The following is a 21870-nucleotide window of genomic DNA, read 5'->3' as shown; positions in this document are numbered from 1 at the left end:
ACAACGTAAATACATTCATTGTATGGCAGACGAAATGTTGACTGAATGGTACCCAGAGTACATATATCTTAAAGATTAACACTTTAAACATAAGACAACTTTGTTACTTTAACAAGGGCGTATTTGAAGGTGTTGACGTTTTGTTTGTGAGGATTGTTCCAGGATTGAAACCATGTGCTACTTCACCGAAGACTTATTCGCCGCTTTGTCTCGCTTGAACTGGAAGTTTTACACGTTCCAACTTTTAAAAAGAAGTCTAAGCTCCCCAAACAAAGGAATTATCCTGCTGACTGTTGTTTGAATTGTGCACCGGGTGAAGCAAGACGAGAAACGAATGTCTCAACAGCAGCTCCGTCGCTCAGCTGCCTTTCTTAAAGATGGTGCAACAGCTTCTTGTGTTTCAGTCCGTTTGTCCGTCCGTGTCAGAGAGCGAGCTGGCACTCTGGAAAAAGCCTTACTCAGAACCGAGGACCCCACCTGCTTATGCCATTACTCCATATATCACTTCACTCAAGACGCCACCTACGTGTGTGTGTGTGTGTGTGTGTGTGTGTGTGTTCAGGAGAGCCATCCACATGGGGGAGAAAGTAGCAGAACTGGTGGAGCGACAGCACACACGGAGACAAAGAGAAATCGGTGGTCTGAGTCAGCAAACACTGAAAATGCGTGTATGTGACAGAGACAGAGATCGAATGAGATAACATTCCCGAAAACACGTTCGTCCTCTCGTCTTCAGCTCCGTGTGTCCAGTCCAGGGACAGGACGTCCCATGTCAGATTTCATGACAGTAGCCAGTTTCTCTTAGACGAGGTCGGCCCGCAACGCTATATTTACAACCACTGAAGCGAGGCTGAACTTTTACACAGTTCACAATGTGTTTTAAAGTAGTTCACCTCTAATCTCAATTCATCTTTTCAGCCTCAAGGTGCTGGTTTGACTTTTGGACCGACAGTAGAAAATGTTCAGCCTACGAGACACACTTTTGAGTCGTTTGCAGCAATGGAATGGACATTTCAGGTTAATATGCTGCAACTTTTGTTTCAGTAAACCTGACACAGTTTCTGTGTTTTGCTAAATGAATTGTTGCTGTACAGACAAAAATGGAGTGACTACTTTCAAATAATATGAAGATTTTTTTTTTTTAATTATTAATTGACGATCTTTCTCTGTTTTATATATATATATATATATATATATATATAATTTACAACTGAATATTTGGTTTATTTGATTTAATTTTCTGACAACTGACTCATCGTTTCAGCCCGAATGAATGGTGTTGAACCTGCAGACAGCATGGAGGGTTACATTTTGCTCCGTTGCGCTCTGTAAACCCCCACTACTCGATTGGTAACATTTTCTAAAGCTTCCAGGTGCACACACACACACACACACACACACAGGGGCCAATGTAAGGGTCAGCGCACTCTCCACTCGTCTGGCCGCCGACGGTCAGGTATGTAAAGGCCGACATGCTTCACCCGGATCACGAATGCAAACTTCATGTTCCGAATTTTGTCCGCGGGTGTTCTAAAAATACTCGGGCGTGAGGCTGCACGTGGGCACTGAATGTGGTTCTCCCACGTATGTGCTCTTTCCCCCCCCCCCCACTCAGCACTGCTTCTCTGTCTGTCTTTTCCTGTCCCCACACATTCCAGCTCCTCTGTGTGCCGCGACACACCCACTCACAGTCTCACCCACTGTGTCGCTGCATAATGAAACTAGCCTGCAGCCTGTCGCCTTTTTTTTTCTTCTTTTTTTCTCACTTAAATTATTATACAATCGTGTCAAAAGAAATCGGACAAAACGCAGACAGAAATTACAACATTTAACGAGTTGAAGCGATTAATGTGTCATGTAAGAAATTGCTTTTGGCCTCGTCTGACTCGCTGACTTTCTCCGCCTCTTTCTTCAAGATTTCATAACACCTTGTCATCGTCTCCACCGCGCAACCTTTGCAACCGTACCGGAATGGCCAATCCCTTACCCATCAACTACACGCCACGGCCTGTTGATATGATAGGTTAATCATTAGTTATTCACTTTGTGCCCGTGCACATATGTGCAAACATGTTACACACTCACGCTGCGGTTGTAGCTGCTGCGAGTGTGATTGACAGCAGCAGCGTTTAAGGTGGGACAGTGTGTGTGTGTGTGTGTGTGTGTGTGTGAACATGCGATAAGCACACACAGCACTCGTCTTTCAAAACGCCGCACTACCTGCCCTCCGCTGCCGACTGCACAGTGCAATGTGTGTGAACAGCTCGGCATAAAGGGGAGATGTGCTGCGTTCACGGTTCTCATAATGGGGGCATTTGAAACAATGAAACGCTTCCCGTCGGACAATTCGTCGGCGGTATTGAGGGATTATTGTCGCCATATGTTTTCTACCAAGGATAACATTAACAAAGCGAGCATGTTCAAGGATTCGAGAACAGTGTGTTGTCAATATGCAACATGGGTTGCACGGCGAAATGCATTTGTGGTCCACTCGCTAGTCGCTACACAAGTAAAAACACGAGAAAGCAAAAAGCAGAAGTGCAGTCCTGCACCAGGAGGAAGGCAAACGGAAGCAATGAAACAATTCTCTGGGCAATATGGCCGACATTTTAACTGTCCATCGACTTTGACTGTGTTCGAGCACAATGATGGAGCCGCCGACCTCCCGTTGGCTTTCTCCGATGTTGTTGAGTGTATTCTCTCGTATGCTCCGGTAGTAAAGAGGAGAGGACATCAAATTAAAGCACAAATGTATCAGGATGGGAGCTACTGGCCTGCAGCATGTGAATGCTCCGCCGTTGCCATACCAATGTCCCCCGCGCTTCCCAGAAACCACTTATCAGTCCATCATGGTGGGCAGCACGGCGACGCCTCCTCCCTGGATTTTCTGTTAATGCGTTCGCCTGATAATCGATGCTCACTCACCGGCCAGCTCTTCTTGTTTTCATTCCAAACAAACTGCTGCTGGTGCTTCTGCGAAAAGAACCCCAAAAAGGCTTCCTGTTTCCCAGAAGTCTTTCCTCTGGAAAGACGTGTCTGATCTTTTGCCTGGTCTTTGCAAATTTGTCACAGATTATTGAAACTACAAAACATGCGTTCTTAATGTGGGACGGCCCTGAATTGAATTTTTTTCAACAGCTGTCTTCAGATCTGTCCCTGGCATCAGTGGAAATCCATCAAACTGGTTGAATGTATTCTCTCTGAATCTGCGTATTTGACAGTGAAAAGGAGTAAATGTGAAAGCTAGCACCCCCCCCCCCCCCCCCCCCCCAAAGTCTGTCGTCTTGAGTATCAAACACTCATTCCCTGCAGACTTTAGAGAGGTTGTGGATTATTTTCCATCATTTTGTCTATAAAATCTCTGAAAATAGTGAAAAACTGTCAGTTACAGTCAGGTCAGTGTCGCAAACCACGAATGGGCCTCAGGGGGCTTTATAATCAGTGCAGCATGCGACACCGTCCGTCCTTATAGGTCAGAGGTCAGGGTTGGCGTCAAAGCTGCAGCCGGTCAGGAATTTGGTATCTTGCACAAAAGAGAAATCTCTCAAACCGAAACAATGTCTTTTGTGCCTGAATGCAAAGCGCAGATTGATGCAACAAGAGGAGATAAAGTGATAAACACAGTGGGGATGTCCAGTCTAGCATAGCTCTCTCCTTCTGAAATAAAATGCGATTGAACTCACACTTAGTGAGTGACCGGTGGACTCAGTGACCCGCATCACGTTGCTCAGACCGGCAACGTGTCTTGTGGGAGGCGGGGCGGCAGGAAAATGACAGACCGACACTCGATTTACGACCAGAGAACAGGGTGGCTTTCAGTTTTAGACTGCCCTCGATTGAGACATCACATAGACCCAGACTCTCCTAATTACACACACACACACACACGCATACACACACACGCATACACACACAGGCGGCTGGAGAACAGTTATTGGCGAGACACAGACTGCGGAGGCAGATCGCCTTGTCGAAACTCTTGATTTAAACAGTCTGGCAGAGAAGCACACGCACTCTCGCACGATCCTCACCGCGGCCATTATTGCATCGACTCGCCCATTCGATGGAGAAACGATGCAAGGAAATGAAGGAGATCGATGGACAGACCACCATGGGGAGGGTCAGACCCGTGGAAGGGGAAGCAAAGGGAAAATGAGACGGCACTATTTGATTCGAGCGGAAACATTTGCAAGTTTGCGTATATAAGAGGGCATTAGGCATCGGAGGGTTGTTTCCCTGTATAATTTCCCGTGTCTGTGTTTGGTGAAAGGTCATCATTAAGTGAATGTCATCCACATAATTATCGTGTCTCTGTGTGCGTCCATGGCAGTGCACCGGTGCATGTCCTGGCTGTCTCCTCTGGTCCCTCTGGTTGGCTGGCTTGATTGTTTGTGTCGCTGTTTTGTTTTTTTCCGAGCGAGCGAGCGGTTCCGCTCCGGTTTTGGGCCGTCGTGGCTCGGCCGGCTGGCGGGCACCGTCTGTGCCGAGGGGGGCTAAATATAGCTCACTGCACCAGGAAGAGGACCAACTGGATAGAGCGAGAGAGGGAGGGGCGTAAATATAGAGTACCCTCATGCAATTAAAGAGTCGAGCGCTGCTGGGAAATTTTAGGGCAAGAGACAAACAGGGAACTCCCTCAACTTGTTCTCTTGACGAGCTCCGTGCGTTTGTTGTTTTGGCTGAAGGCAGCCTGAGTGCCTTTGGTGTGAGTCATCATCACATCTGACAGAGTAACCCAGTTTGAAGTGCATCGACTAATCTTTATAGCCAGAGTCATGATCCTGCAAACTCTGGGTGAACTCCGCTATTTAGCATTTTTCCCGCTCCCTTTATTAAAGCAACACTTAACAGGTGTGACAAAGCATTTACACCGCATGCAATAGTCATTACAAAGCCTAACCAGAACAGCAACATCAATAACATAAACATGATCGGTGGCCACCTATCTTGCAGGATAATTGCATGTCACGCCGGGTAAAAGATGTGTAGCAAAATGTGTGTCGCACTGTGTGATATCAGTGTCAGACTTTGCTCAACTTCGGGTCAGCCGGTTTATTCTGCATAATTCAAGTCTGTATTCTGATTGGTCGGCTTTGGGTCGTAGCAACACAGAATCATAAATCCCCGGCGTGACTCGGGGCCAAGAGACGTGGCACCCTGCGCAAACTCTTGACACGCCGGTGTTGCTGAAAGGTCGTCGCCAGGCGGTCAGTTGTCCTCCGTGACACACAGCACAGCATAAAAGGAGCGATTGGTGTTCCTGCAGGCCTGTTGTGTCGGGACGATGTCTGGAAATATGATGTAGTTTGAACAACCTAGGACCATTATTTTTAGTCGAAGAGCAAAAATTTCACAATGATTCACTGACGATCGTGAACTTCGTTTTCCCAAAATAGCACAGCTGTCGAGTTTTTTTTTAGGGCCGGGTCAAATTGCGAACGCTTCTAGAGCATGTTGACCCCTTAAATCAGTCGGTGGTCGTGTCTCAGAGTTAGATGTCTACCAGGTTTATCTCGCAGCTGTCAACTTTAGGCCTGGGACGGCCCAAAACCACGCCGTGCACAGGGGCCGCAAAAAAAAAAGAAAACCCGAGCAGATGGCTGCCTGACGCCATGTGATTCGTCTGCTCTCTCTACTCTGGTGCAGAATTAGCATTAAGTCTGCATTACCGCTAATCCTATCAACCGTGCAAACAAGGCCAGGAAAGACTCCATTGCGGGTGGCAATTTTTCCCGGCGACGCACACCTGTGTGCTCACATGTCCGACGTGATGCGAGGAGCTGAAATTGCCAGAAAAACCTGTCGTGATTTTGCTTGCGCCTGCAGCAATAGGTGTCCTCACTCTGTCCTCTCCCGCTGTTCCCTTTTTATCGCCTTCTTCCTTTCTAAATCTGAGGGTCACTGTGTTCCCAGGATGATAAGCAGACACTGATAACTTACATTAGATATCATAATTACCTTGATAAGCAAGAGACACTGTATATACATGTCATAATATTTAGTTCTTCTTCATATCTGGGTTATTGTTTCTCCTGCTTCTAACCAAACAATTTCCTCTTTCTGTTTCCTTTTTGGTTCTTCAGAGTGCTGATGTCAGCGCGTCGTCCCTTGGGAAACTATGTGGTGCCACTTGGAGAGCTTCAAAGCTTTGCCTGTTCCTTCTGTGACGGCCAATCACATTGAGGGAGCAGCTGGATCGGACACGCCCGTGAAGCACTTTGACAGACTGATGGAAAACTTTCGCTTTCATCTTGTTGGTTGTGGAAACCAACGGGGATGTGTGCCAAATGACATTATTAACAAGCTATTTGCTGCTCTCCTTCCTTGAGTGAAAGCCAATCAGAGAACGGTACAAAAAAATAAAATTGGTGTTTTTTGATTATTTTTTTTTCAAGAGAAAAATTCTAATAATTAAGGTGGATATTTAGTTTATGGATAAGAAATTAATAGAATTATATATTGGCTCAAAAAGTGCCTCATTTTCAGATTGTAGCCATTTCACAAAGAAATTAGCCGCGGCTATTTTCGCGAGCGTTGACAATGATAACGGTACGAGCCAATCTGCTGGCCTTCCTGTCGACTGTGAGAAATATTAGCATAGCCCGTGTTAGCATTCAGCTCGTTTATAAACCTGTGCTGCTCGTATTCTGCCTTTTTATCTGTCTGTTAACTTTTTAACAAAGCCATACACCTAAACCATTGAACACACAGGATTGACACAAGAGGAACCTGTAGCGGGGGGGGGGTATAGCAGCTTGCTCGTTAGCTTAAGCTACCTAGGTCAGATTAACATCTTTTCAGCATCCTGTTGACCACAGCTCAGGTTGAGACCCCTGATACAGACCCACGGTGTCCCATTAGTGCTGTTAGCTCCAGACACTTGTGTCTCGTTGAATCCACTTCGTCTCAGGATGCTAAATAACATTAGGTACGTACAGTACAGCGGAGGATAGAGACCCTATCAATAGCCATTGCTAATGCTAGCTTTGTAGTGGTCAGCACACTGCTTTTACACAGGAAAAAAGGGGTCACTTCATATCGCGGTTCTGTCGGTACGAACTAACAAATGGATCTGCTCATTTGTTCTCAGCTATTTTATACATGAAGGTACCAAACTTTAAGATGATACAGTTTTACATTTTTTTAACTGGTTGAATTGAAAGTGCTTTGACCTTAAATCCTTCTTTAAGACTCTGTTTCTATCTCCCTCCCTCCTTTCTGTCTTTTGCTTAGCTCCTACTTTAATCTCCGCTATGCATCAGCACTAAAGTGCCTGTCTGTCCCTTTTATCTGTCTCTCTGCACCGTCTTAGCAGCTAGTACTAATAGGGCTGTCCTCGCAGAATATATCATCAAGTCTATTTTTGTGTCTATTTTTGTCTCTTTCTGGCTGTACAGTTCTCATGAAATAACGTGTTTATGTTTGCTCGGTGTGACAATGATCTATCAGATGACTTGACTCAAAGCCATGGCCCTAATCGGAGGAGATTTGGACTGTTTCTCTTCGTCGGTAATGGAGGAGTTAATTGTCACGGTGCCAAAACACAACAACAACAAAAAGACTAAGCTCCAAAAGCACCTCAAGAAGCAACCTTCAGCTCTCAAGACTGGACGTATTGCTTTGTTTTGTTTTAGAAGTGTAACTTCTTGTGTTCCCTTGTTGTTTTTTGCAGCGTGGGGGGGGGGGGGGGGGGGGGGGGACATATCTGGCCTCGCTGCTTATGTGACACTTGGAGATAAGTCATTGTGAGGACTTGCGCACGCTTCTCTGCGACTCTGGGGGGGCCGAGAGCATAACAATGCAGCTTTATTATGAGCAGATTGGGATCTGTGGTCGGAATTGGCTCTAATAGCGGTTACCAACGCAGAAGCAGGAGGGGGGGGGGGGGGGGGAACAATTGGACTTCAAATCAGATTCAGCACATAAACTCCCAAACTTTCCCGCAGACTTGCAGGCAAACACATCTTGATCTATTTCTAATGTCTTTTGGAGATGTTCTCATATTGAAAGTCAGCAGTTTTCAGCCAAATGCTCGAGGGTTCTTGTAGTTTAGAGAGAGAGCGAGAGAGAGAGAGAGAGAGAGAGTGCAAAAACAGGCTTTCGGTCCGGACAAGTGGACATTATCCTCCTGCCATTTAGAGCCCACGTTGAGCTCCGAGCATCTCATGGAAGCGGGGAAGTTGTTGATGGTCACAGCCACATGGTCTAAAGTTCTTGTGGGAGAGCTGACGAACAGGGTTCAACAGTTTAAGTGGCTCTATGATCGCTAAGCGAGCTGTTCATAAAATGTGCAGGAAAGTGCTGCTGCTGTTTTAAATTGTATTTTATCTCTGTTCCTCAGAGGGATGGTACTGAGTGGGAAATATTGTGAGATTTGCCATTGATGTAGACAGTTGATTTACTTCTGTTGCTTTAGAAAAAAAAAAATGAAAAAGTCAAACAACAAAGGGGCTTGTGGTTTCTTTTGTTTCTGTGACTGGCGAGTTTAGATGGATGACAACATTAGCAAAAGTTAAACTGGTGCAATTTGAGTAATTGTCTCCAACACAAGGGACATGAGATGCAAAGATCTAAGATTGGATTGAGTACATAGATAATGCTTGTGCTCGTCATCATGGTTGCTTTTATTTTAAAGGGGGATCCTTTACGCGTCTGCTGAGCCCAGTGAAAACAACTGCGCAAACATCTGGTATGAAGGGCAGACGCCGAGAGTGATTTTTTTATTACTGTGTTTACATCTTTGTTCCCCGGCCGTACGGAGCATGAACAGTCCGTGCTGCTCCACGTCGGCAACAATACAGGAAGTCTTCCTGTCTTTATGACTTCCTCCACGGCGCAGGCCACAGGAAACTCGCTGGATGTGAGACACGGAAATAGCTTTATCTCCCATAGCAGATGTGGGAATGTTATAATGCCGGCGCGATTCCATGCTCCTAAATTGCTTCCTATTGTATCTAATTGTATCTAGCACGGGTTGGACGTGAGTGAAGATGCAGAAAGCGTTTCTACAGAATTTGAGGTATGTGACGGGCCAGATTTTGGTTTTTTTTCTACCACTTTCCCCTTCAAGTTGTCACAATAAACAACTAAGTAATAGAGTTTTAGCTTAAGTAAACCGACTGTGTGTTGACTGAGCCCTGGATTACAGCCGGTATGCTGCAAACTGCCTCTGCTAATCCTCCAAACTTTCCCCCTCTGCAGTTCATATGGGTTTCAGGGCAAAGTGAATCACTGTAAACTCAATAAAGTTAGTTCACACACACACACACACACACACACACACACACACACACACACACACACACACACACAGAGAGTCATAGTCAAACCAAGTGGATCCGATGGTGGGGTCCATCCGCTGCATGGCATGCGAGGTAATTTGAGCCACGAATACCAAAGCAACTCTTTTTCTAATGTATTTCCAGCACTCTTTCCTCGCCGCCCCCTCTTTCACGTAGTGTACTTAGCCAAACAAAAAGCCTTTCTCTGTCTTACCCACCCCCCCTCTCTCTCCCCCCTCAGCAACCAATGCTCACCCTCTCTCTCTCTCTCTCTCCCTCGCCTCATCGGAGAATGTGTGCCGTGATTATGGATTTGTCTCTATTACAGGCTGCATGCAAAATTAGCTCTGTCACTCCATAGCTGCAGGCCTGCCTGAGTAAAAAAGGGAGGTTTAAACTGTAAAAAAACTGTTTTTTCTTTCTTGAAAGCTCCCTACAAACCGCAGACACATGGTACAGAATTCCCCTCACAGTAGGAGAAGAGGGGGGGGGGGACACACACTGTCTGTGATAAACACACACACACACACAGGGGGAATATTATAGGCCAGCACTCTGAAAGGTATGGGTGTGTGTGAACCAGGAACACTCGGCTGCACAAAAGGCAGCGCAGAAAGAGGGGAACTTTGAAGGAGCCGGCAGGCCAACGCCTTGACAACATAACATCATAGCACCTTAATACCGCTCAGCCCTATGGGAAAGTGGATGGTCCCACTTTCCACGGGTATTGGTATGGTGGTAGGAGGGAGGGGGGGGGGGGTTAATCCAATGTACAATGTGTTTAACTTTGACTGACTCAAACCCTCCCACCTTCTCCTTGGGGCCCCTTTGAGCTCATAGATTGAGGACCAGTGTATAACTGGTGTTTAGGTGGCGCTGGCTCACTGGGGGAAAAGGTGAAGGGTCAGGTGTTGTGAATGGACCTGTTGGGATCTGTGACGTGAGCTTAGTGTGGACCCAATGCCCTCGAAAGCTGAACGCCTGGTTGGCTGATTGATAATGGTGGAAGCAAAAACATCAATTTTGCTCTTAATTATAAGCTAACAGTAATTCTGCAATTTATCTGATCCTCTTTAAATTCCCTTCGCTTCCCAAAAGGACACCACAGCATGAGAACTACCAACATGCAGCACTTGATGTCACGTGCGGTGAAACAAAATGGACGAGTACCGCCATCTAGTGGCACTTCTTCCCTCTGCTCTTGCTGTATCTAGAGGTATAGACTCACTAGAAGTATGATGCATATCCAGTTCAGTTTCTATTAACATAAATAAGAGTGTAGCAACATAAGGACGAGCACATTATTGTGGTTGAAACTAACAAATTCCATGACAGTCTGGATTTGCTTCATGGCTTTAATCAGTCGCACAAACCACCCAATTGCTTGTTTTCCTCAACAGCTCTTTATTAACGGTTTGGCAAAGTCACAGAAAGACCTTCAAACAACAAGGGGAAGGACCAGGTTTTTCCATCTCATAGCGTGTTAACCCAGAGACCAGCATGCTGAAACGCTCCTTGTAAGCTCGAAAGGAGGAGGTGGAAAATCTGTGTCAGCACGCTGAACAGCCACGGCCTGCCTGGGAATGAGGACACAAAGGAATGGGAATACAATCAATTTATAAAAAGCCTCAAGTATGACCTTCTTCTGCTTCCCCTCCTCAACATTTCGTTTGTTAGAATCAAGCGAAAGTTATGCTCAGGAAACCACATTTTGAACTAAGCTTTCTTCCAGAGAGGAGATCTTTTTTAGGTCAGTGTTGGGAGAATGTTTGAATAAAAATGCTGTGTTAGCAGTCAGGATTTATAGAACATATTTTTAGATAATTCCCAGTATCTGCTGGTGCAGATGAGTGTTCTTTACAATGAATGAAACCAATCCGAGGAAACTATTTAAAAGGCTATTTATTTACTAAAGTCGAAGGTGTTTTCAGATGCCTTGTGTCGTCCAACAAACTGTCAAAACTCAGAGTTTAATATCATATAATATATAGATTAAAGCAGGCACCAGTCGCCACACCGTTTAATTCCCTCTTGATCGAATAATCGGTCAATCAACTAATTGTTTGATCTCCAATAAACCAGCAGAGACATAAAATGTCAAACTATTCCTGTAAACAAGCTACAACCAAGACGAACAATTATTTAATGTTTTAACATTATATCATTATTTCTTACCAAACACTAAGATATGTCTGACATAGAAATGAGATGAGGTTAAAAACACCATTAATTCAGTCATTTTAAGAACAGAATCTCAAATACTTTTCCATCTTTTATTGGGATTTTTCCAACCACATGACAATTTCAACACGTTTCCCTCACGGCTCTGTGTGAGTCATCGACTTGAAGGAGATGTTCCCGGTTGATATCCGTAGATACTCCAGCTCCAACAGGTCCTCGCTCAGGCCCTGGCTCTTTGTGGCGGCGGTTGACAAAACATCAGACACATCAACACCCCCGCTTCCACTTCCTTCATTACCCAGGAAGAAATCGGATGTTTTCGCATCGTCGTCAACTTCCTCACTTCCGACGGCCATCTTGTTTTCCTCAACCTCTTCCGGACCTCTGCTCGTGTTGTCTCCCTCAGAGTTTAAGGTCAAATTCCCCGCTCCTTCTTTTTGCTCGGCTGCAGCAGAGGCGTTTGGAAAGTCGCCCTTGTCGGCCGGTGTGGTTGGTGTCTGGGTTGTAGCTGCGGCACCGCTGGACGAGGCACGGCCGAGCATGTCGGCGTAGGCGAGAGCTACGACCCCGACTGCGGCTTCCTTTGCAGTGTCATTGATGGGAGCAGATCCATTGAGCGTCTTGGCTTGGCCTCTCGCGGTGCTGCTGGTGGAGCTGTTGAGCAGGCTCGCCATCTTTGTGAAAAGTTCGGTTTTGTCCGGTGTTCCTGGCTCAGATTTGGGACTGGATTCAGTGTCGGGTTCCACCGCTGATCTGAAATAAGCCGAGGAGATTCTGTGACTTTCCAGATTTTCTTTGTGCGCTTCGTCATCAGCGTTTTCAGTCCTGTTTTGAATAGACGGAAACATCAAGAGCATATAGATCTTGAGTTTCTTTTTGTATTCGTCAGGTGTAACTTTGGAGACAGATTCGGCGCTTCCTGCCGTCTTTAAAAGTGGTTTATGGTCTTCACTGCCTGGCTCAGTGCGGCTCGTTGCGTTTATACGGCTGATCTTTGGTTGCCAGACTTGTGGGCTTCCAAGTCTAAAACCTTCTAAACCCTGCTGGACTCTGGCAGACTCCTCTGGCTCACTGACTGGAGTTTTGGCTGCCTCGAGTGATCGAGGGCCAAATGCTTTGAAGCCATATATTCTTTTGTGGGTTCCGAACCGTCTGTGATCTGGGTTGCTATCAGGAAGCCGAGGCCCGGCTTCCTTAAATCCTGATGTGAGATCCTGATGTGTGCCAGGAGACGGTGCAGAGTACTCTATAGGCGTCTTCTCGGGTTTCACCCGTGCAGCAGATGCTTCTCCCCGGCCAAAGCTATACTTTGGCGACAAGGGAAGGTTCATATTTGTGATCTTAGAGCCCTTTCCTTCGTCGAAGCTGGATCGTCCAGAGTTGGTCCTTTCATTGGAGCCACTTGAGGAGGGAATAGGCGGCTCCTTTGCAGCTCTCCATTTAGAATTGCCCAAACGTCTGAAGCCATAGGGGTTTTTTATGGCTTGTCCAGGTGTGGACGCATGCGTTGATCCTCTTGTGGTTGCATCACTGATGCTACTTCCTACAGACTTCCTGCTGCCAGCCGCATAGTTACTTCCCAAGATGCCGTGTTTCCCTCGAGCAGAGATTCGAGCCGTGTGTCGATATTTGGCGAAACCGTCCGTCTGAGCACCATAATGGGCCCCATTATTATGATTGTGATGCAGGGGATTGGCATTATCAGAGAGATGTGGTATGTTCTTGGTGGAGTCTTTTCTTTGCGATTGTTTAACATTTGAAGAAAACCCGCTCGTGACTTCAGAGGCCCTTTGCTTCTGTGGTCCCTCGTCTCGGACTGTTTGAAGTGTCTCATGTCCACCAAAAGCAGGTCGGGAGTCCTTGAACAGATACGACTTGATCTTTTTGAGTCTTGGTGACTCGCTGCCGGACGCAGAGTGCAACCCCTGGGAGAAATCTGTGATGGATGGTGTCATCTTTTCTGGGCTGGGCATGCTTTTAATAACAGAGCTGCTGCTGATTGATGGTGCACGAGTGGCAGTTTGACTCGCGGGGCCAAAATATTTGCTTAATAGAATTCCACTGGATGTTCTCTGCGCCCTGGCCGAAGAGTGCACATTTGTCTCTTTATAGCCACTATAAAGCCCTCTTGAAGTTAGCCGCGATGAACTCCGATATCTACTAGTCTGAGAGGGAAAAAGAGAGGGAGAGTCATTTTTGGGAACGCTTTCTTTGATGTATGATCTGTGAGCTTCTTTGGCGTCCCACCCGTCTGGAGTGAGACTGGCAGCCTCTTTGGAAGATGTTTTTTTATTGATAACTGGGTGTGAATTATAAGAGCGAGGGCTCATTCCACTCGGCACACTAGTTGTTCCCGCTCGGGCTGGTTTGTTATTGTAACTGAAGCTACTTTCTGTGAACCGTGGCGGATTTGATTGATAAATGATTGACGAGGCTCCTCCGTAATTCCCACTCTTCTCGGTTTCGCTGTTAGCTCCAGTTTGGAGTGATGGCAGACCAGAAAAGAGGAGACGGTGTGGAGTATACAGTCGTCTCCGGATGATGTGCCTCACTCCAGCGTCCACGTGGTTGTTTTGGGGACTGGCTGAAAAAAGACAATGAAATAACGAGTCACTTTGATAATTTGTTCGACACTTTGACACTGTATGCTCATTTCATACCCTTATTTTAGTATTATCACCATGCCTCAATATCAAATACACTTCCAAATGCGTTTACAGAAGTACAGAACAATAAAACCTCATCTCTCTACATTGTTGTGAAATTGCAAAGAGAAAGCTTGCACCTAATAAAGTCATCCTCGTGACATCTTTAGAACTTCTCGTAAAGATGAGCATTAGCTTACTGGCCCTGCTCGTGTTACTCACCTACTGCAGCATCTGAACACATGATGAACGGCATGACAGCTGCACAAGCCAGCGCACAAACGAACAAGAGTCTGCAGGAGAAAAACACCCACAGGAAGATTGTTGGAATTTAATGGGGATCATAACGCCGTCACTCAAAAGTAATCACCAACCTCTTGCAGATTTTAGGAAAGCTTGTTCAATTGATATTTACCTTGAGTGGAGAGAAGAGGTTTCGAACATGATGGACAGCTTCTTTTGCCAGGGTTTCTACCAGACCTTAAAATAAGCCGCACTGGTGTTGTCGATCCATGCGCTTCACTTGTCAGAAACAAGTGATTCACGTTGAGCTTCCACACACTGATGCTGGTCGTGAGTCTGATTGGATGCAATGCCGTTCACCTGGCCTCAAGTAGCCCACTTCCTGGATTTGTCTGTGTCGGATGGTTTCTCATTTTTGTCCAATTTCATGTAAAATACTTTAGAATTTCTGTCATTTCTTTTTCCCTGCTTTGTGTGTTCATCTTTTACTTTCTTTGAACAAAAGAATACATTTGCCTCCTTTTGCTTACTTTGTAAAGTCAGCTTAGGCCTGTAGAGACTTGATGCAATGACACACATACACACACATAAAGGCCATTGTTTTGATCTTTATATTGCACACACTGACTCACCCAAATTCCCATCAAAAAAAAAAAGAAGCTTCAAATTGAGATGAAACCAGAACTTTTTAATTTTCCTTAAATATGTAACAACATTTCAAAATTAAATACATTAATGAAAAAAAAATATATATATATATACATTGTCATATACATTAGTGCCAGTCACAAGTTTTCCATTTGTTTTCCTCATTTCACTGCAACAGCATCATGGTGGTCATCATTTAAACATACATTCAGAAAGTAGAAAAGCTGAATTAAATCATTGATGAATGAGTCTTGCCAGCATATAGTGTATCACCATCATAATCATCATTATCACAAGTCCATGTCGCAAAGGAGAACCATTCAAATAGTATCACATTAGCCCGGGTATCTGAAGTTGTGGACTCTTTAAAACATGTAGCTGGCCATCATGGCGATGGTCCTGAAGTCGTCATTGGTCATACAGTCTGTTGAAAGGAAGACAGGACACATTAGAAAAAGATCTATGTTCATCCACTGTTTATTTTTCAAATATAACTTTTTCTTCTGGGTTGGGTCTTGACACTAAACTAAAATTCATATCGGCTAGTCGTACTTACACAAGAGATATCAGAGGGATATATTGTTCTTTGTATTTATTTAACTATAGCTACTTAGTTACACTAAAAGTTATACTTCTGCGTTTGATACTAAGTAGCCTACTTACTGTTACCACCAAACCATATTCACAAACTGTTCATTTTAAGAACTCCAAAATGTTCTCTCACATTAACTTATCGTGAATCACAACGAGCGCGTGACTTACATTCTCCGCCCCTCCGCTGTGAGCCCTTCCCACTAACCAGCCGCCAAACTTTCCGGCAAGACCGCCGGAGCCTCGCGCCTCTGGAGCCCGTGGAGAAGTCGCTCTCCTGGGCTGGAGTCTCGGGAAGCGTCGGCTCCTCGGTGTCGTCACAGCCGTCTTGAACGTGACTGACCGGGTCCTCCTCGTCCTCTTCCTCCTTGTCGAGGACTCCCGAAACTAGAAGCCGCTCCAGGACGCACTCGTCCACCCTCAGCTCGGCTCTCACCCTCCCCTCCCCGGAGATGGCTGTAGTGTGTCGGCACAGCGGGCAGACGATGAGTGTGTCGGCCCCATCGGGTCCCTGGGGTCGTGAAAGGGCCAGCAGGAGCAGGCAGCTCTCACAGAAGCTGTGTTTGCAGTGGAGTTCCCGGGGACACCGACGGCCTGCGTTGTAGGTCCGGTAACAAATCCCGCACTCGTGCTCTGAGAACATCCTGTTGTCTGGTCCCGGGCTGTGTCTGAGTGAAGTCTCAATGATTTAAAAGGTGAGCTCTCCAGAGTTTATATCTCGGGGTGTGACGACGTGTGTGTGGGAGGATGACGAGATAAACTGTGACATGAGTCATCAAGCTCCAAATAGGCTAGTGATTCAATGAAACTATACCAACACTAATCACTACACACACACACACACACCTACACACACACACACCTCTGTGTGGGTGTCTTGTACATGGGCCAATAATGTAAATAGACACATTGGTGACTCACATACAGGACAAATTCACAGCCAGGGTCAAGCTAATGCAAGACATTATACTGCTTTATAATCACAACACACTGGAACATTGAGTGTTTTCTTTGAGAAGAATGTCAGCTCAAAAAGCTTCATCTGAAGGTAAGCGACAATGTGCTTTTAAAAAACAGTGTCTTTAAGATTCCCCCCCCACTTAATCTAATTGTATCTTTTCTATTGGAGCTACCCCTCCACACCCTCGTGTGTGTGGGTGTGTGTGGGTGTGTGTGTGTAGTGGCGTCAGCTCTTCCTCTCTATGGTAATCCCCAAACAAGTTTCCTCATATCTGTTCCAGCATGAACTCCTTTCATGGTGATATCCGCTGAAACCCTGGCCCTTAATAACAAACTAACTCGCTGTGTGTGTGTGTGTGTGTGTGTGTGTGTGTGTGTGTGTGTGTGTGTGTGTGTGTTAGTCTTGTTCTTTTTTGACCCCAGCTTAGAGTAAAGGTGATTATTGTTCATTTTTATTTTCTTTTGACCTGATGACAAAAGAGAACTTTTCCCGAAAACTGAGGTTCAAAGGGAAATATCTCTATAGTTGTATATAAAAAAAAAAAACCTTAATGAAGTCATACTTCACTCTTAAACACGATTATTGATTGTGAACATTTCACAGTAAATGGCTGTTTTGGCTCTGAGAGCTCATTTCTTTAGGGCTGCTAAATTGAATGCATAAGTGATCTACTGTACTGTTGTACTCATGTCGACGTGTCGCTTTCGGCCCACTAAGGCTGGCTAAAATTGAAATCTAGACTTTGATATGTATCGTCACCTTTTAACAGCTTTGATGACCTGATGGTACTTGTCGTTGTTCCTGTAAAACAAATTGTAAAATCCCTTTTTCAAGTGATTCCAGTGTAAGTGAGTGATGGGGAACAAAATGACCAGTCACTGGTCAAACCTGTAGTTTAGACTTAATGTGAAGCTAACAGTATATTCAACAGCCTGAGCTACAAATCAAGTAAAATTGATTCTTTGTGAGTTCACTACTGAGACAGAGGCGGCAACACAAAGCGGGAATGTGGTACTAAAATAGACTTCAGAACTTCAGAGTTTACAGAACAAAGACTGTGGATTTTGTCGACCATCATTTACCGTTTCAAGGATGGATTTCTTTGTAAACAGGATGAACAATATTCCTGCTTTCAGCTTGGTCTGATGGTTGTAAAACTGCCCTAACCCACACATAGGAACAGTTCATTCTCATTATACACCGAGTGTCTGGTCTATTCCTTTTACTTCGCCTCAGTATATCAGGCTTCACCTCAGAGGAACTCCAGCTCAGCACATTTATTGTATCCCAACAGTCAGTTTTGAATCTAGTTAGTTAACAGAGTTCAGCCTATTTGTGCCAGTGAAAATAGCTGACTGGGCGTCTGCGTCTGTACAGGACAAACTGTACGAAATCATTCAATCGGGTGCACCGTACTCCAGGTTATCATGCGTGTCAATAATTCACTCACACCACGCTCTGAACACACACACACACACACACACACACACGTTGTGTGCTTGCAATTTATTCACCCTTGTTTTTAGTCATTGACTCCCACTGGACTGTGCGCCGGTTTTTAAATATGAAAAAGAACATGTCGAAACATGTAAGGCTGTTAATAACTGCACCCTAATTCACACAGCTATTTTTAACATATGCTGACTGTGTGGAAAGCATGACAACATAATACGCAAGTATAGAGTCGAGTAAGTCGACTCCGAATCTGTCATTTTCTGCCTTGTGTGTCCTGGTTACCTTCACATCTCCGGGGGTTTAATTACCGCCGAGCAAACCACGGAGATGCCCCACGGGGGACTCGGGCGGCTAGAGAGGAGGACGAGTGACATCAAGTTAAGAAGGAGCAAAAAGAAACAGGAGGGTTGCCAGTAAGCCGAGCCTCAGCCTCGTATAGCTATACGGGATAATTAAGGTAGAAATTTGAGTGGTTAATGTGCACGCAGAAGAGGGAGGAAGACACCCCGCCAGGATGAGATCTGTACCAACATGAGGAGCTGTGAGGACAGCGAGAGGGGTCGGAGGCGAGCATCAAAGTGTGCACTGATCAAAGGGAGGGGTGCGGTGAGTGGCTCTCTTATCTGCTTCTTAGGTATCGAGATGGATCGCTGCCAGTTTCTCTCAATATAATCTGACTGAAACCCGATGGCCTGAACACATGCGAGCTCATTTGTTTACACGGAGCAGCCGTTCAGCGCTGGTTTTTAATATTACCCTTTCACAACAGGTCGTCATTACATATGTTGTGAGTAAAGCAAAAATGCTTATTGTGGGTGTAAATGACATTTGAACTCCTATTTTTTTGCTCTGATTCTAGCGTAGACTTGTGAAAGAAGAAGGTTTCAGGCGATGTGCTGCCATGGACCAATTCAAAGGAGACTCCATCTGCTTAGCGACAATTGAGTGATCTTGGGTTGTTGTCCCATGTGAGCAACAACAACAAAAAGCAAATCTAATGCCAGAAGTAAGTTAGCTTAGCATAAAACTAGGAAAAACAAGTAGCCTAAATATGTACAGAAACTGAAGATTAAAAACAAGTTTTGAGGTTAGATGGATCTTTTTAACCAGACTAGCCCCCCCCCCCCCCACGTTTCCAGTCTTTATGCTAAGCTAAGCTAACTGGCTGCAGCCCTCTATTGAACGAAGTAGCAAAGTAGCATCAATCTATTTTTAACCCAACTCTTGGTGGCAAACTCTTTGTCTACCAGGCTCTGCAGCTTATTCAATATCCTCTTTTCAAATGTTCCTTCGTGTTAAAGGGCCACTCCAACAACTTTTATCTTTAGCATTGCACTTCTATGGAGTTGGCAGACTTACAAGAAACTAATTCACAAATGACTGGTCAAAATTGACTCACCATGAAGCCGAGATTCTCACTTTTAGTCTCAGGTACAGGTCACGCTATCCCAAAAAAGTCGAAGCCGAGATAAATGACATCATCGGGGTTATTTTCTCGAAGATAAAACTGTTTTTTCAGACTGAATAATACTCACTGAAGTCAATGGCGTGGCCCTTTTTTAAAAATAACAACTAATATGAGTGGAGAAAAGTGGACGTGCAGACATGCAGATAGCATCATTACAGTGACTCATTACTTCCTTTTTACAGCTTTTCTTGATATTTTGTTGTTCCCATACTTCCTGAGTGAGCAGGCCAGCACACACTGGGGCTCTGGGTGATTGTGAGAGGTAGCCTAATGGTTAGAGCAGCGGATGGCTGTGTGTTTAAATGGATGAACGCCATGACTCATGGGCTGTGGAATCTGTTCATAAAACAAAGCGGCATCCCAGGGAGAGCAGATCCTGCCATTTAAAAAAAAAAGAAAAAAAAGCCACATAAGCCTCTGGGGCTCTATTCGTCTTAAAGGTTATTTTCTCTTTACAGATTTTACCGTCTTCTGTTAAAGATCCATCCACAAGTTGCATCTTGCCATCACTGAGCACCCAACTCCATCCCTCCCTCCCACCATGACGGGGGGTGTTGTCCCAGCTCCTCAGCAGGGGGGCCCAGCTGCTGCGGTGCTCAGCCTCAGCGCCACCCCGGGGGAGCCCATGGATGTGGAGTGTCCCATCTGCTACCAGGAGTACAACCAGTACAACAAATGCCCCCGGATGCTGGAGTGTCTCCATGTTTTCTGCACAGAGTGCCTCCAAAGGATCCAGCTGTGTCCCCTCGACCCCCTCGACGCCGCCGGGAGCACGCCAGCCCTCCCCTGCCCCCTCTGCCGCCACCTCACCCCTCTGGAGACCGGAGACGCCCTCTCCTTGCCCTGCAACTCCCGCATCCTGGCCGGGCTGCCCCCCGCGGCCTTCCGGCTGCCCGTGGCCGTGGCGGCACGCCTGGCCACCGTCACCCAGAGAGTGGTGCTCTCCCTGGAGGGCGACAGCAGAGACGCCCGCTTCATCATCCTGCCCACCGTCAGCCTGCGGGTGCAGCAGATGCACCCGGAGAGGCCGTACGGCGTGGCGCCGGGCCTGGTGGGCGAAGACGAGGTCATAGAGCAGAGCAAGAAGACGCTGTTCCGGGTGCAGGTGCTGGCCGTCACCTTCTGGGTGCTGTTCGTGATCACCTGCGTGGTCGTGGTGGTGTTCGGACCGCAGTTTTTTAACAGGAAACTTTAAAAGGAAACAGGGTTTATATCCTTTTTTTACAGCAGATATAGTTGTTGATATAGAGTCATGATGTAGTCACACTGTAAAAGTAAAGTGCAGCTATGGGACCAACTCAAATTATACTTTTATTTATATAATACCACCACATACACCAATCACTGCACTGCATACCTGTTGCTCTTTAATTCATGATGGATTGATGAAGAGTTCCCTCTAGTGGTGTACTTGGTGACTGTAAATAAAAGGTTCAACACTAAACGTCTTCTCTCAGGTTTCATAAAGTTTCACTCTCTGTGCTTGTTATTATGCAGCTGAAGACTGTCCTGCCAATGCACACATGAATAAAGCTACTTTATATGTGAAAACGTGTACACTGTGTCGGGTGCTTATATTTAGAAAATCACCAAAGATTGGCAGTGTGTATTATGTTTCGTCATAGATGGATTTCTTTTTTTTGTGGTGTAAATTACAGCAGACATATTCTGTTTATAGTCTGCTGTTGCTTTAGGGGCTACTTTGCAAGGTTGTTGTGGGTCCCTTAAGCTCTTAATTGCTTGTTTGTTGTAATGGAATAAAAAGGATTTTACTTAATGTTGATGCAGCGCCCCTAACAAAGATGGGTAACGAAGAACGACTTGCCTTAAGACCTCTGTCATTTCAGTTTATATTTATTAGCATTATCCCAAATAAATTAGCAGTCATTAAAGTAACCAACTGATTGAAATGTCCAGGACCTTTGGGACCCGAGGCTGCCTGGTTGATCATCTATCCTGAGCGAATACTTTTACCTACTCTTGTACTTTTTACTCATATTGTATTTATCTGAAAGCGGTAGTTACAAATGGCTTGACGTATAACTATATTTCTTAATACAAACTATAACAAAAGGGGGAAACTGAGGTTTTTAATCAACAGTATAAAAACAAGGTGGGCTATGTTATGTAATAGTTGTGGACTTACTTATCCTATAAATACATTTTTTTAATACTAATATCTTGTGGTGAAAAGTAACGAATACATTCGCTCAAATAACGTACTTAAATACAATTTAGAAATGATTGTACTGTATTTGAGTATTTCTATTTTATGATACTTTAACCTTCTACTACACTACATTTTGGAGGCATATATTTGTAATGCAGAACTTATAAGAGAGTATTTGTACACTCTAGTATTGCTACTTTCACTTAAGTAAAAGATCTAATACTTCT

General features: G+C 45.3%; 3 protein-coding genes across 6 annotated transcripts in view; 2 read left to right on the top strand and 1 right to left on the bottom strand.

Moving 5' to 3' along the window:
• Nucleotides 1–8447, top strand: part of LOC306796614 (insulin receptor substrate 1-B) — a 33361-nt gene extending 24914 nt beyond the window's left edge. For both annotated transcript variants that reach the window (XM_079295644.1, XM_079295645.1), the window contains exon 4: nt 6084–8447. In XM_079295644.1, coding sequence (XP_079151770.1) covers nt 6084–6091 — 8 coding nt within the window. In that variant the 3' untranslated portion in view covers nt 6092–8447. The remainder of the gene's footprint in view (nt 1–6083) is intronic.
• A 6574-nt stretch (nt 8448–15021) lies between these two features.
• On the bottom strand, nt 15022–16278 carry LOC306796554 (RING finger protein 227). The gene is made up of 2 exons (XM_079295554.1): nt 15761–16278; nt 15022–15422 (listed from the first exon to the last, which is right to left on the bottom strand). The coding sequence occupies exons 1-2, from the start codon at nt 16230–16232 to the stop codon at nt 15364–15366; spliced, it is 531 nt and encodes a 176-aa protein (XP_079151680.1). The 5' UTR covers nt 16233–16278; the 3' UTR covers nt 15022–15363.
• On the top strand, nt 16148–20941 carry LOC306796553 (uncharacterized protein). 3 transcript variants are annotated; one of them, XM_079295551.1, is made up of 2 exons: nt 16148–16284; nt 19932–20941. In XM_079295551.1, exon 2 carries the CDS (start codon nt 20015–20017, stop codon nt 20666–20668), a length of 654 nt encoding a protein of 217 aa, XP_079151677.1. In that variant the 5' UTR covers nt 16148–16284; nt 19932–20014; the 3' UTR covers nt 20669–20941. The 3 variants fall into 3 exon arrangements, with proteins under 3 accessions (XP_079151677.1, XP_079151679.1, XP_079151678.1); XM_079295553.1 differs by having other exon boundaries at nt 16176–16284; nt 19954–20941; XM_079295552.1 differs by lacking the exon at nt 16148–16284 and adding an exon at nt 18551–18611.
• Nucleotides 20942–21870: the final 929 nt, after the last annotated feature.

Source organism: Melanostigma gelatinosum, assembly GCF_949748355.1.
Source record: "Melanostigma gelatinosum genome assembly, chromosome: 23".
NCBI lineage: Eukaryota > Metazoa > Chordata > Actinopteri > Perciformes > Zoarcidae > Melanostigma > Melanostigma gelatinosum.
The sequence above is the reverse complement of the archived record's forward strand: the minus strand, read 5'-3'. Positions and strand labels throughout refer to the sequence as shown.